The 14,736-nt window shown below is 34.9% G+C and overlaps 1 protein-coding gene across 8 annotated transcripts in view; it reads left to right on the forward strand.

Moving 5' to 3' along the window:
* LRBA (LPS responsive beige-like anchor protein) overlaps window positions 1–14,736 on the forward strand; it is a 370,012-nt gene that overhangs the window by 102,392 nt on the left and 252,884 nt on the right. For all 8 annotated transcript variants that reach the window (XM_059843942.1, XM_059843943.1, XM_059843945.1 and 5 more), the window contains one exon: window positions 769–830. In XM_059843942.1, the coding sequence (XP_059699925.1) occupies window positions 769–830 (62 nt within the window). The remainder of the gene's footprint in view (window positions 1–768; window positions 831–14,736) is intronic.

Consider the following 14,736-nt stretch of genomic DNA (forward strand, 5'->3'; position numbering starts at 1 on the left):
TATTTTGACTGTAGTATAGTTATATAGATGGATAGATGAGTATTGCATAAATTGGATGAGCAAAGAAAAAGCAGGATATTCACTGGGAGTATGAGAACTGTCTAGACAAAAATGAACACATGAAACCAATTTTTGGTTCTAAACCCCAATTATAGACAAACCCAAACCAAAATGCAAATACAAATAATAATACTCAAATTAGTTTGTAAACAACTGAAAATATATAATAGGTTACTGCTTGCACTTCTGCTTAGGTTTAGTGTGGGGTTAAGGGTCAAAGTACTAATAAGAGTGTTTGGGATGTCTGCTGCCATGAAACAAAATGGAAACTTGATTGATAGCTGGGGGCTGAAAGGAGAACGCGTCATGGAGAAAGCAGAGGTCATAAAGCCATTTCCCTTCTCTGCATATATAATGACCCAGTCCTTCGAGAAATAGCAAAATGTAGATACAGTAGATTAATATAACATGTTAACCACACTTCTGATCATTTTTACATGCAAACATTTATGAAACTGAGCAATAGGGGTAAGAATTACTATTAGCTGTTTCTTTTAGATGGAAAGCATAGAATTTATGATTTCCTTCTCACATATGTACTTTTATTTTGCGCTGGTAAAGTACAAAATTGAACTGCAAGTGACATGAAAATTTCAGTTTTCTTTTGTTTGTCAAAGTGCTTCAAATCTATTGCACTCCAAAATAGTTTGTGTTAATAGCTGGTGCATAAGAGCATGAATTTATGTATCTTTTTTTTTCCTTTTTTAGGTCTTGTGTGCATGAAATCTAGCAGTTCAGTTGTGGAGCTGGTGATGCTCCTTTGCTCTCAGGTGAGGTTTAAGTAAAAATGTCTGAAATTGATCTGTCTGAACACAATGGAAATTACAGATACAATTTTACTTTAAATTTTACTTTTAATTTAGGTTGATGTGTAATAGGTAAAAAGAGAATGTACAAGGCCTTTTGATTAAAAAAAGTAGTAATTGTGTCTATTCAAGTGGGTTTTTGTTACCTTGCTGTTGAGCATTTACATTACCTTGAAGATTGTGTGCCTACATAATTCTGTGCTGTCATTTTTCTAAGATGAGATAGGATCAATATAATATTAAAGTTAAAGAAACAGATTGATTCCTGCATCTTGACATGCTGAATCCTCTGGGATAAATAGAATTTTTCCTTTTGTGTAGAGGTTACAAAATGAGTGATAAATACTTTAAAAACTCTGTCATTCCTAATTGATTTGACAAGTATTAAGGATTTGTGAAAAATTTAAGAAAGCAACCCTGGTCGTCATCAGTTTGGGACATTCTACATTCCTAAAGGCAAAGTGATTTTAGATATGTAAGAACTTGAGAACTGCCTGTTCCTGTGGTTCAAAAAGAGACAGAGCCTAAGGAACTTTCTTAAAATTATGTATGCTTTATTAATTGGATTTTTGGGGGATTATTTTTTTTTTTTTTTTTTGGTAATTAAATGGAAGGCTGTTTTTATTGAGCCTTTCTTTTGGTGCCTTAAAATGATACCTTTCTGGTAGTAAATTCCCCTACTTAAAACTTTAAAATAGCCTTTTTTAATGGGATTGGTATTGGTCTAGAGGTCAAGGGTTCTGACCCATTTCAGAACCTTTGACCTTCATTTACAACCCCTATGGTTTGCTTGCCTGACGAATAAGGATAATGCAAAATTAATGTTTCTTCACATCGATTTATTCATTTTAGAGCCTGTATTGCCAAATTTATTTAGAGTGTGCTGATAGACATTTCATGAATACAAATGAAAGAATCATAGAAGGTGTGAAAAATCGATAGTCTACGTTGTCAATAAAGTGCAATAAGAACAATTACTTCTGGAGATTACACCTAATAGATTTTACAATGAACTAGTGAAGAGTAGTTATGTTTTCCAGTGAGGTTATAATTAATGAATGTAACCAGAACTTTGCTCATCTAGTTTTCCATCTTCCTCAGGAAATATGGTATCATTTTACCCTGAAAGGAATTTAATATTCCTTATGGAACTTTTGGAATTTAGACATTATTTTACATACGGCAGTACTGGAAGTGAACATTGTTCACAACCTCTAGAATATGAACTTGCAGCTGATTTAAATTATTAAAGAAACTTCACTACTGAGAAATCCATATAACAAATTTTACTGTTCATTCAGGAATATGCTAAAGTAAAAACTAATCCAATGATAAATATGTGTCTTACAACTTGGTATTACCATTTAGAAAAATTAGTTTTTGTTATCCGTGCTGTTTGTATCAATAATTAGTGCTTGACCTTTACTCTTTTTTTGGGTTAGGTAATCTAATCTTTCTTAAAATCATGTTGTGCTCTGTACTGTACGTCACTTGTTTGGTTTTGGGAAGTGGAAAGGATAAGGAATAAATGACGTGCCCTAATGCACCTATTTGTCATATGTGTCACAATGCCACTTAATGCTAATCTAATCAAATTGAAGCTACCGTGATTGCTTAGCAGTGCAAGTTGCCCAGGCTGAGCTGGTTCTTTGTGGAGTAGTAGAAATAAACCGATAAAGTCACAAAGACCTCAAAGTCTTTCTAAAGTTACATAGCAGCAGAATATGAAAAATGATGTGAGAAATGAATCTAAAATTAGCTCCAGATGTATACAGATTGTTCAGGGGTGATAATTACATTTTTCACTTTGAATTTTCCTAATTCAAAGAGGTCAGCATGGCAATCACAGAAGTGATTTATTTTGTTAAGAAGTGAACTGTCTTTTGCTACATGAAAGCTTGAGAGATATGAAATTGAATTTCAAGCCGACATTTTACAGATACTGGGAGGAGATGGGGTTGAGCTTGATTGATTTTTTTCTTTTTTTTCCCCTATTTTTATTTTCTTTTTTCCCCCTGCAAGATAGGGTGGGAAATGAAGTGATATCCTTTTGCTAAAATTTTAATTAATTTTTAAGAGGAGATTGAGAGGATGCAGTGCCAAAGATCAAAGGATCAGGTCAAAACCCAGTTTTTAATCACATAAATAATGTGGCATAGTTATGAAGTAACTATCTGCAAATTTGATTTAAAACATCACAAATTTGTCAGCCATCATTTTATGAAATTGAAAGATTGCTCTGATTAATCTTCGGTGTTTTTTATGATAACCTCTTCTCAAAATTCATTTTAAACACTGTAGATATGATGTAAGCACTTGGATTGTTTTTCTGAAGCATCTCACATTTTTCTGATGTTCATTTAGATCTTGGCTGAATTATATTTTTCTTCTTCAGAACTGGAAAATGGAATAATAATATCCTACCATTTTTTCATAAAATTGTGAAAATAAAGCCCTTTAGCCGGTGAAGTAATTTTTAAAAAAATTCAAGAGGTAAAATTCTCTGAAACTATTTGTGACACCTGGTTAATTTCTTTTTTCGTTTAAAACTCATATATTTAGGCATATGGTAAAAGACCCTTATTTAATATTTTTGTGTTTGCATGTTGATATATTGTTTTCTGTTTAACACAAGGTAAAAAGAGAAACAGGTGGTTTGAGACACAGACAAAAGCCTTTTTCTAAGACAAAAACAGTTGTGTTTTTTGATAGACACGCTACATTTTGAGACGTGTCTGTGTGTGTGTACTTACATTTCTATAAATCTATCAAAACATAAAGAATCCTTCATTTAATAATACTGCAAAGTGTTCCTGCTTATTTGACATTAATATCATTTTTGAAGGAATTGACGTTGCATTCAAGGCCACTTTATAAAAGCGTTGTGTTCCTCATCCTAATTCAGTCTGACACACATTCCAATAACACTACCTCCCTACTAGGGTTTAAAACTAAATTTATGGCTGAGCATTGTGAAGTGCATCATTTAAAAATGGTTTCAACCCAAAACATCTAATAAATAAATAATGTGTATGGCTACTCAGTAGCAGACTTTCCAGACTAGAAATCATTCCATCGGATACTCAACAGTCCACTATCGGAGAGGGCTGTCAGATAAATCTTATAGTAGCTGCATTCATGTCCTGTAAATCACATGTTATTGTCTGAGCCTTCTGCCAGGTCATCTATTCTTTTCCCATTTATCAGAAATGCATACAGTACAGTGAACCTGGAAGCACCATCTCGTCTGGTGTGGCATCCTGTTGGGGTAATTAAACCAGCTGAAAGAGAGAAGTTCTCTTTCTGTTCTCCCATCTTAAATGAGTGACATTAGGATGTTGGAGGTGCTCACATGCAGTTGTGAGACAAGACTTCTTCACAGGGAAACTGATGTCATCCCTAAAGAAAGCATTTTCATCTAGAAGGGCTCTCTCTCTGTGCCTAAAACTCAAAGCAGCATGGATGAATTGAGTGAATGTCCATAAGGCATAAAGCTACTGTGCTTCCTTTCATTTGTCAGATATTTTCTTGAAATACATGACTGTGTAGAAATACATGAGTGTAGACTGTGGTCTTCCCTCCTCTCTCATGAAGGAATTAAAAATACTTATCTCGCTCACGTGCATGAAGCATTTGTCTGATTATTGTAGCTCCAAGGTGGAAAGGTACAAAATAGGTGAGATAGGTTCTGTAATTTTCCTTGATGCCTTTGGATTTACAGAATTTCTGGCACTTGAAAAATGCTGCTTTCTGTAATCAATCAACTGAATCATCAGTGTAGTTTGTGTTAGAGAACTCATTAGGTGGCTCTTCTCAGCTTCATCTTCTACTTAAGAGGATTTTTCTACTGAATCTAGATGTTCTAGACTGCAAAATAAACTTACACTATCTGATTCAAACACTGTTCAGCTCTTGGATAATTTTGTAAAATTGATGGAATGCAACCCAATCTATTTAAGAGGTTACAACTGAAAATGAATGAATACTGCAACAACTTGTATGACCCCTCCACCACCACTGTCCACACATGCACCCCATGTGCTTGTTCAAGGTATTCTGATTCTTGATTCCTCCTTCCTCTATCTAGTGTTTTTTCAAAAGGACTAAATGCACATTCTTAGCTGATGTTGTATGTAAATCCAAGACCAACATTTCAGTACATTTAATTGCTAAATATTTTGTCTTCTGAGAATACTAATATGATATATTGCAATATAACTACATAACCATAGCTATTAGATGTATTGTGGACCTTGATAAAGTATTACTTCCATGGGGAGATGGAAGATGGAAGCATAAACCCTAATACTCAAAATATTTTTCATGTGAAGAGATAGCATCTCCTCATATTGCCCAGTGAAATATAGTCATGGTTGAGCATGTCACTGTCATGCAACTCTGACAGTTTTTGGAGGTTTACCTGTGCATTTAAAAAATACAGTAGAGGCTGAATAGTAAAAAAATTATACTGTAAAAGTTGGTCTTACTGCCCTTATAGTCAAAGGTCTTCAGCTTGCTTTCATTTTTCTTTTTCTTTTTTCTTGTCTAACTTAGTTGTTTCTGTTTAAGAGGTGACATTTTTGCCACAGGTATTTCTTTAGCATGATACTTCATATTCTACCAAATCCCTTTGCTGGTGGATTCTGGTGCTCATAAAGAAGTCAGCGTGCGTGTCTTGCACGAGCAGCATCTTGGTCGTCTCATCTCTCTTACTGTGATAAGGAATCTTTATTGAGCAATACCAACATGTTCCATGTACCCATACAAACTGTATGATTCCATTATTTTCCCTAAGGAAGAGCAATAGGAGTTGGATTTTTTCAGCAGAATTTTTCCACAGCCTCCTTCCTCTTCCACCCCATTGCTTAAGTGTTTGTGGAATGCAGTGGGATCTTCAGGCTTTTATGGGTATGCTCTGCTCAAAAAAAAAAACTTTGCATCAATGATCCAAGTTCATTACCTCAGGAATGGATTTCTGCAGTGTGTTCTAAAATGTGGCAAGCCTTTGAATTGCTTGGAGATTTTTGTTGATGTAGAAGATGGCAGGTTTTCAGTGTTGGTTTTGAGAACCCATTATGCTGATGCTCTGTGATCTGCACTGGTTCCTAATTTACTTTTAAGTGCAATTTGATGTGATGGATAACTGCAGCGATTGCTATGAAGTTTTAATTGAATTGACTATAGGTTATCTAAAGACCAATGTCACTGTGATACCATGGCAGCTGAACTCAGCAGATTCATGGAATCTCTTTAGCAATATCCTAGTTGAGATATGAAGAGAATAAATGCCATTGGAATACTTTTTATGTGCCTCAGTATTAGATGACCATGTTTTAATCACAATAATGTTCTTCCATCTAATCACTTTGTTATAACAGCTGAAAATATGTTTAAAAATAATTTGATAGTCCTTTAGATGTGTGGTCAAAAATATATATATATATGTGTGCTCTGGCATAAAGGGTAGATTTTGTAGGTATTTTGTAAGCTGTCAGGTGATTTTTTTATCAACTCTAATACATGCTCTAATTTCCTTTTAAAAGCCATTTAGAAGATATCAGGAGTGGAAAGGTTTTCTTTTTATACAGTGTGAACTTCTGCCAATAGGATCTTAGTCTGTATCAAAGATTAATGTAGCTGTACGAGTTAAAAAGCTTCAGTGATAGATTGCTTTTATGATAAAATGATAAGAAACATAGCTTTATCAGGCAAATGAAAATGATTTAGATCTTAACACATAAAAATTGAAAAAAGAACTTACCAATGTCTAAATTGAGAAGTTTAGGGGAAGATTTTGCATGAATCATGCCCATAGGTGTTTTCCTTGTGCCTTATATTGCTAACTTTCCATGTAATGTTGTGCCAGAAACTTTATAATGCACTTTTGTCTTCTTTTTTAACATTTTAAAAATTATTTTTAAATTTTATTGCTTGTGCTTGTTTGAAGTATTTGAAGATAGGAAGAATATTTGCTAGCCTAGCTTTTTGTAGAGATAAGGTAGCTGTGGAAGGGAGAATATTCAAGATCATCTTACTCTACTATGGACTATCTAAATTCTTAAGCTGCTCAGATCTGCTTCATACCATGTGGATCCAGGCGCATTAATAAAACTGTAAATTCTAACATTTGAAAACATAGAATTGCCAAGCATGTTAATAATTGTTATGCAAGCAGCAGTAGGGATGTTTCTAGTGTAATTAATAACAAATACTACATGGTCTTTGTAACTGGAAAACAACATGGAAGATCTTCATCCTAATCTATTTTAGGATGCAACTAGATGGAAAATAATTGGGAAATGTCTGTTGAGCTTTATGTATAGTGTTACTTCTGATATTTTCAGTGAAAAGATTTTACATTATAAACTGTTTTCTCCTCAAAAATTTTTTCCCCCCTGCAGCAATGTTTTAATCTACAGAGGATGGAAAGCCAGGGAGAGGGAGATCTCACCGTAGCCAGGGGCCATGCTATCGAAGTATTCTCCTGGAGCAGAAGAGATTTAAGTTCAATTAATGTTTTGGGTAACAATTTGATAATCGGTGGTAATTCACCAGGTAAAATAATCTGTCTGAAAAGTTTCAACATATCCTCACAAAGTAGCTAATAGTGCAGGAGTTTAAGGGTATTCAGTAGTCATGTAGAAGAGTCCAGTTTTGAAACAAATTAGGCTCTCTCAATTTGTAAAAGCAACACTGCGATTCATCTGTTTGTCCTCAGTTGCCATTTCATTTTATCTGTTGTGATACAGGATTTCTGCATTCTCCTGCCTTGAAAGACACAGTGAGCTGTTTGGATGGCTGTCAGTAGGATTAACTTGGGAGAATGTGAATGAAAGTCCTGGAAGGTGTGGGTGGGCACTGGCTGTGGAATCCAGACTCCTTAAATGTGGTCCTTTAGTGCTTGGATTTCAGGTTCTGTCTTGTCAGTAAGTGTCCTTCATACAAAACCGAAGGTTACGTTACCAAATCTGTTCTCTAGAACACCTGGGTTCTCCCTTACACTGGTATATCTGGGGGTTTATGCATAGTGTAAGTTCTTTCCTTCCTGAGTGTGAGTTTTTCTTCCATCTCTGAAATCTGAGGATTTCAGTTTGGATTCTGAAAATGTCCATTGACAACTTTCATGCTTGGTATTTGTCTCTGAGTGGAGTACTTGGGATAATTACAAATGGATTACATGTGCTGTGGATATTTTGCTACTTGCTTAATTGAACTGTGTTATACATTTGAAGTGTCTGAAACTGAGGATCAGATTGGTAGATAACTGTCTGAAGTGCAAATCTGATAAGATTGAAATAAATGGAAACAGCTGGCAAAACCTTTCCTTTGAACTGCAGAATGTTGAAATTACATTTAAATTAGCTGCATATATTTTTTTGTTCTTTGACTTAAGCAGTATGTAGATTTTGTCTCTCCAGAACTAGATTATTGTAATATTTTCTGTGTGAAACCCCATGATAATGCAAAGCCTGTTTGTTAGAACTTCATCCCTGCTCTGATTTCCTGTTGCTTTCTAAATTGTTTGAGAGTTTAATTTCCTGTTGAGTTCCATGGAATTGCTTGGAGAGCACCCTAGTATGTTTAAGCAGGAGTTTCTTTCAAACTCCTATTCTTAAAAATACTGAGGTTGAAACTTTACTACACTTAAGATCTGCTTGAAATCTGTTTTTTCTCTTAGGTGTAATTGCTGACTTCAGGAATATTGTGCTTTTAGTATGGCTTATAGATAGGTAATTTAAAATGTCTGTGTCTAACAGTGACTAAATTTTAAAAGCATTGTTGTGATAGACTCATGCAAGAAACAGTATGCCATGAATGAATGGATGCATACTAACAGTTTGCTTAGTAATAGAAATCAGAGAAATTTTAAACTTTGCTTTTGCCTTAAGTGTGAAAATAGGTTGGGTGTATTGAGAATTATTTGCCAATACTGCACAAATAATAAGTTACCTATTCTTGACTTAGTGATGCAAGAAGCACTTGGTAGTTGGATCCTGGCAGGTGGTGGTCTCAGTGGTAAAAATGTGTTTGCTTTATATCCCTGTATATTTCCATAATATTTAGTCTAGGGGGATGTTTTAAGGGTTTACTCATTCTCCAGTTTGGAGATGAAATGTACAATGTGAGATTTTAAGATCAGCAAAAACTAGTGTTTTTTGGTTTATGCTACACATCTGCTTTCTGGGAAGGAATTTTGAGCTTTGTGGTTTTGAAGTATGAAAAAAAGTCAAGATGGATTCTATATATTAGACTGAGAAAATGTATGGGGAGGTACAAGTGTACAGGTGTAGTAAAGCAGTGACATATTTGTTTGGAGTGATGAGAAGCATTGTTTCATGGAATTCTGGCTGGAGGATTCAATGTCTTGCAGGCTTTTGGTAGAGAAATGGATAAAAGATAGGATTACAAACCACAAAACCATTCTTTGAAATAGTTGTCCACACTGGAGTGTAGAGAGATGAACTTTCTGAAGTTGTTCTTACTAAAACAGAATTCTGTGGCAAAAGTGAGGATTTTTCCTCCCTGATTTTCTTTTCTTAGAGTACAATCTTTAGTGATTCTTTAGACTTCTCATATATTATAAGCTCATATGAAGAAAAACTTTCATGAGTTAAAAATTATTTGCATTTGCTGAGAAATTCAGGACATGATGTTGGTGTGAGTTTAATGGAAAACACACCCTCTACAGCTAGAAATATTAGCCCTTAAAGCTGTGTTGCTGAGAGTTTGATTGAATAATGTACACGTTTTTATGCCTGGGGAGGAGAGTGGATTGTCTAATGTGAATGTGAATCCTGGGAGTGGGATAAGGGAACAGGACAGCTTAATTTCCATTAATGTACAGTGCTGCAGGTGTTCAAAACTGAGGGAACATAACTTAGCTACAGAAGCAAGACTTTTCTGAAGAAAAAAGGCATCCTGTTGCTTCACCAGCGCACTAGGACTTAAAAAAACACCACCATTTAAGGTGAGTTTTATGCAGCAAGAGCACACCCTGTGGCTTGGCAGTCTAGTCAGAAGGATGATACCACGCTGACTTTATAACTAGATCTTTGAACAATATTCTCAGGGGTGGTAAATGCAAAACAAAGTAATATCAACTGGCACTTAATTCCGTGAGCTCCCTGCTGGTGGGGCTCTGCACTGAAATGGAACTCTTCCTGACAGGAAGTCAGCCACGAAGTGTGGAGACCTCTGAAAATAAAGTGTGCTTTAATTTGACACCCTGCTGTTTTACAGCCTGTCTGTTTAATTTGAGATTATGGAAAGAGGGTTAGGGCAGGGGAGAGGTATGAGATTTTGGAAAGTTCAGTGAGCAGCAATGTTTCTTGCTGATATAATACTAATTACAAATATGGGAACTTTTTTGTTTGTGTTAATAAACCAAATAATGTGTGTCTGTCTCCAAGCAGACCTTTTTGGGGAACTCAGGATTTGGGAAGCTGGTCTATTTAGTGGAAGTTCTACCCAAAGAAATTTTGTTCAGTTTATTGTCTGACTTGCACTCTTATTTATTTGCATCTCTGCTTTTTGCCTATTTGTGGAACTGAGATAACATTTGTCTCATCAAGGATTGTTGGCAATGCACTAATTTTTCCATGATTATTTTGTGGTAACTTAAATGATAAAAACTCATAATTCAGATTATGCAGCAATCATGATATTGAGGTCTATTAGGTGTTATATCCTAGTACAGAGTCAATTTTCATTCAGAAGAAACAGCTGGATTTTCCAGTGCTCTTTGAGAAGTTCTGCAGACATTGATTTCTATTTCTACCTGAAACCAAGATGGATATATTTTTCTTTTGATAAATCTGCTTGGTGAGTGCAGTTAAGGAGCAGAACATTATTATTTATGATGTTTATTGTAGTGACAGATGATAATAGAGACCATTGTTGCAGCATGTTTTATATATATTATATTTCAGTGTAAATAAAGACAATAGATGTAGGATGAGGAAGGGAACAGAGTATGCAAGTGGAGAGTAATGGGAGAGATAGTAGTTTTTCTGCCTTTAAAAAAATAAAAGATTTAGCTTCATTTTCTCTAAATCTTTTAAGAAAATATCTGCATTAGGATAGGATTGTCTAAGGGAATATCAAGGAACAGGTTGGGACATCCTGTGTTATGAGTGAAGAGGTGGGATTGGTTTAGATACTTGAATTTCATTCCCTCAAAGATACAGTGATAGCAAGAATCATGTTCATCATGTGCATGCGTTCATTATGCGAGTTTAAATAGAAACCAAGCTACATTTGGGGGAAAGGGTGATACCAATATCATGGAAGGTTTGGGTTGGAAGGATCCTTAAAGATCATTATTTCCAACCCCACCGGCATATAAAGGGGCTTATGGTTCCAAAACTAGTGTGTGTTTCTTTATTAGTTAAATTTATTTATTTGAAGCTAAGAGAATTGAGCAGGAAGATTGCTGCTATTTCATGGTGATGATGAATGTTGCTATCAGTGGGACCAGTCCAGCACTACTGGTGCTGCTGTGCAGCACTGAGTTTGCTGTGATTTTCTCAATTTGTAATTTGTAGTCTACCTTGAAAGCCATTTTCCTTCCTGTTCAGTGGTTTTACAAAATCTCAAATTACATTCACAGTTAAACAAAAAAGTACTGAAATCAAGGGTCAGTTGTGCTATGCTCCTGCTATTTCTCAATTTGTTTACCTTTGTTCATGAAAATGATGCTGGACTGCAGCTTAATTTTTTGGATCTTTTCCCTTTGTTCATTTTATGTTGTTGCTTTTCCTCACGTCTGTTTTTCTGACTCATCTCCTTTGACTTAAGGGTTTTGTGCTTCCCATTGCTGCCTATTTACAGAACTGCTTGGTACTTGGATTTCTCAATTAATTTTTAAGATTCCTCTTTGTATTCTTTCTGAAACTAGTCTTTCATCTTGGCATTGAAAATAGCCGATGGTTAAAGAACCTGGAGAGGAAACTGCAGTGGAAAAGGTTTGCTGCTAGATGAACTCAAACCTGACCCCTAATTTTGTTTCATGGGGTGTCATGGCAACAGCCTGCTAGTGGGAGAGAGAAAGGGAAAAGCTGCCTGGGGAAATTGCTTCCTCCATCAGAAACTGGGGACCTGAAAACCACTCATTCAGCTTTTTCCCCAGTTTTTCATACTTCTTTTAAACTAGATACAAAAATGAAGTTTATGCATTTTGATCAGAGAGATATGCAGCTTTTATGTTGTGAAAATTATTACTGTTATAATTATATTTATATGTCATATTTTTATAATTTTGTATGAATTTTGGATTAAGTTAAAGTTTTCTTTTATTGCTGTTTTAAGAATATTTGGTATTACCATAAATTATGGCAAATGCAACCTATCTCAAGATTTTTTTGGCTGTGTGTAGTTTTTAAAGATTGTAATATTATTTATAAAGATGCTGTAATATTTTATATAGTATATCTTTCATAACAATATATTTTTTTAGGATAGGTTTATGTCCTTTGTAGAGTAGGTTACAGTTGTCACTTTGAGAGTAATCTCATAGCACAAAAGGCATTGTCTGACAAGCTGACAGTTTTTTCTGTGATATTTTTACGGAAGAATCTAGTACTGAAGTATGTAACTGCAGCTCTACATGTGTATAATTTATTCTCAGAATTTATAAAAGCTTACTGTGACTTGAACTCCAACTTTTAAGCATTGAAATTAAACTCTCATTATAGTTTTAGGCATTTACCACTAACAACATAATACTAGTTTATAGGAAGCTCTGTTTACATGGAAAAACCCACATGGTTAAACAGCAGGGGATTCTTCTGCTTTTAGTTAAAAACCTGCTGTTTCTGTATGGCTTATTTACTACTTCTTTAATTCTTAATGTAGTGTGCTGTGGAATTGAGCATGCAGAAGTCAGCAAAGAGTTCTGTTTTTTGCGTTTAAGGTTATTACTTGCTGTACAATAATAAAGGCACGATTTTATTGGGTTAGTTGTAATTAACTTCAGCACTAGGCATTGATATAAATCATTCCTAATCTGTTTTCTTTACATTTTCATTCTTTTAAACTGGTTTCACATAGCTTCTTTCTGTCTTCCTTTTACATGAGGACTAGGGTTGTAGTTGCTTTTTTGAATTAGGCGGTTGGAAGCTCATGTGTGTGTTGGTCCAAGAATTGATTAAGGAGCACTAATGAATTTCATATAGCACTTTTAAAAGATTTGTAATAAATACTCTGTAGCGGTGATCTGTTATAACCTTAGAACTCAAGACAATGTTGTCATGTTGTGCAGCTGGGAAAATATTTCAATATCAGAAACTTTGATTTGGTTTCATAGTTAGAATAGTTAAGAATTTTGTGGTTGTGAATAAAAAAAAAAGGTCATGTACCAACTTTTCCCCAGAGTATATTTTATGGAAGGAGTTGTTATTATTATTATTGTTTTGGTGTTTGATAAAACAGGAAAAATAGTGAAACAGTGGTAATTTTCATTTTTCTGCTTAGTCCTAATGTTTGATACCATGTGGGTCCTGTGCCATTCTGACTGATTTATTAATACACACATACTGCAGCATGTTTGGCAGTTCCTCAGCAGCACAGTTTCGAAACTAGGATTTTGTTTGTTCTTTTCAGCCACCTTTACAACACTGAACGCGTTTGTTTCTTGAATTCCTTCTGTTTTTCAGGGGTAGATAATCACATGTGCACAATCTCAGCCCACATTTATGTGTAGTTCATTAGGTTGATATGAGTGTGTTTGGGATATTTTCTCACATCAGTGGATGTGGTGTTATACCTTCACTTGAGAAGCTCTCTCATCTGTTCAATTTTTACACAACTTTCTCATAGAAGACTCATTAAAATTTTCATTACAAAGACTTCAGTTGTGTACTGTCACCAGCAGATTTTTTGACAAAAAACAATGTCTTTTTTTAATGGAATGCCAACAGTAAATACTTTTTATTATAACTGGGTGTGCTTGATAGTTTTAAAAGTCTTATAAAAATAATTAGCTCTTTTATAAAGTTCTAATGGCAGTCTTGCAAGTTTCCCCTGGAGCAGTCTCTAATGAACAGGCCTTGATTTTTCCAGTTGGGCTTTCAGATTCCCGAAGGACTTGACTTCAGACCTTGAAGGGCAGCAGCTGCCATTTGTCTTGAGCCCGGAGTTGCCAAATAGACAGGCCATGTACTAATAGGACACATTTGTACAGCCCGAGTACGTGGCACCCTGATAGAGCCCTAATGACAATCATCTGTTGAGAGCTTGTAGCTGGCCAGGGTTAGAGTAACTTTTATCACCCTTATTGAAATCAAACCCTCTGTATTGATTAGTGAGGCAGTTTGGCTTGTTACAGAGATGCCACGTTAAAGCTTTCATAGAGAAGCCTTTGTTTAAATTTCAGTAAATCCAAGCCTGTTTGATAATGTTTTTTGGCTGACAAGAAGTTCTGAATTTTTAGGATAGTAGTAAATATTTTTGCGAGTTCTCACTTTGTTTCAGGATTCAGCAACAGTGGTAATGTTCTGCGGAGAAAGGGCCACAAAAATATTTATTGAAATGATTTTTTTTCTCAGACAGTTTCTGATTGTTCTTTTGTTATTTGTTTATGGTTTTTAAATTTTTTTTGAGCGCATAGGTATGTCTGTAGGTATACTGGATAACTATCTCAAATGTGTTCTCATGTTACTTTTATATTAATTTGTGTCATATCTTTGCAAAATGTTCCTCTTTTGTAAGTACTTGGCCTGTGCTAATTTTGATTTTAAATTGCTGCATGGTTTCTAGATATGCTTTCCTTTAAGTCCATGTTGCTTCTAATTTTTTTCAATGGAGTTTCACAGATTAAAATAACTGAAGCATGCTTCAACCTTTAAAAGTAATTTATGTTTTCAGAGATTCT

Source organism: Haemorhous mexicanus, chromosome 4 (assembly GCF_027477595.1).
Source record: "Haemorhous mexicanus isolate bHaeMex1 chromosome 4, bHaeMex1.pri, whole genome shotgun sequence".
Classification (NCBI taxonomy): Eukaryota; Metazoa; Chordata; class Aves; order Passeriformes; family Fringillidae; genus Haemorhous; species Haemorhous mexicanus.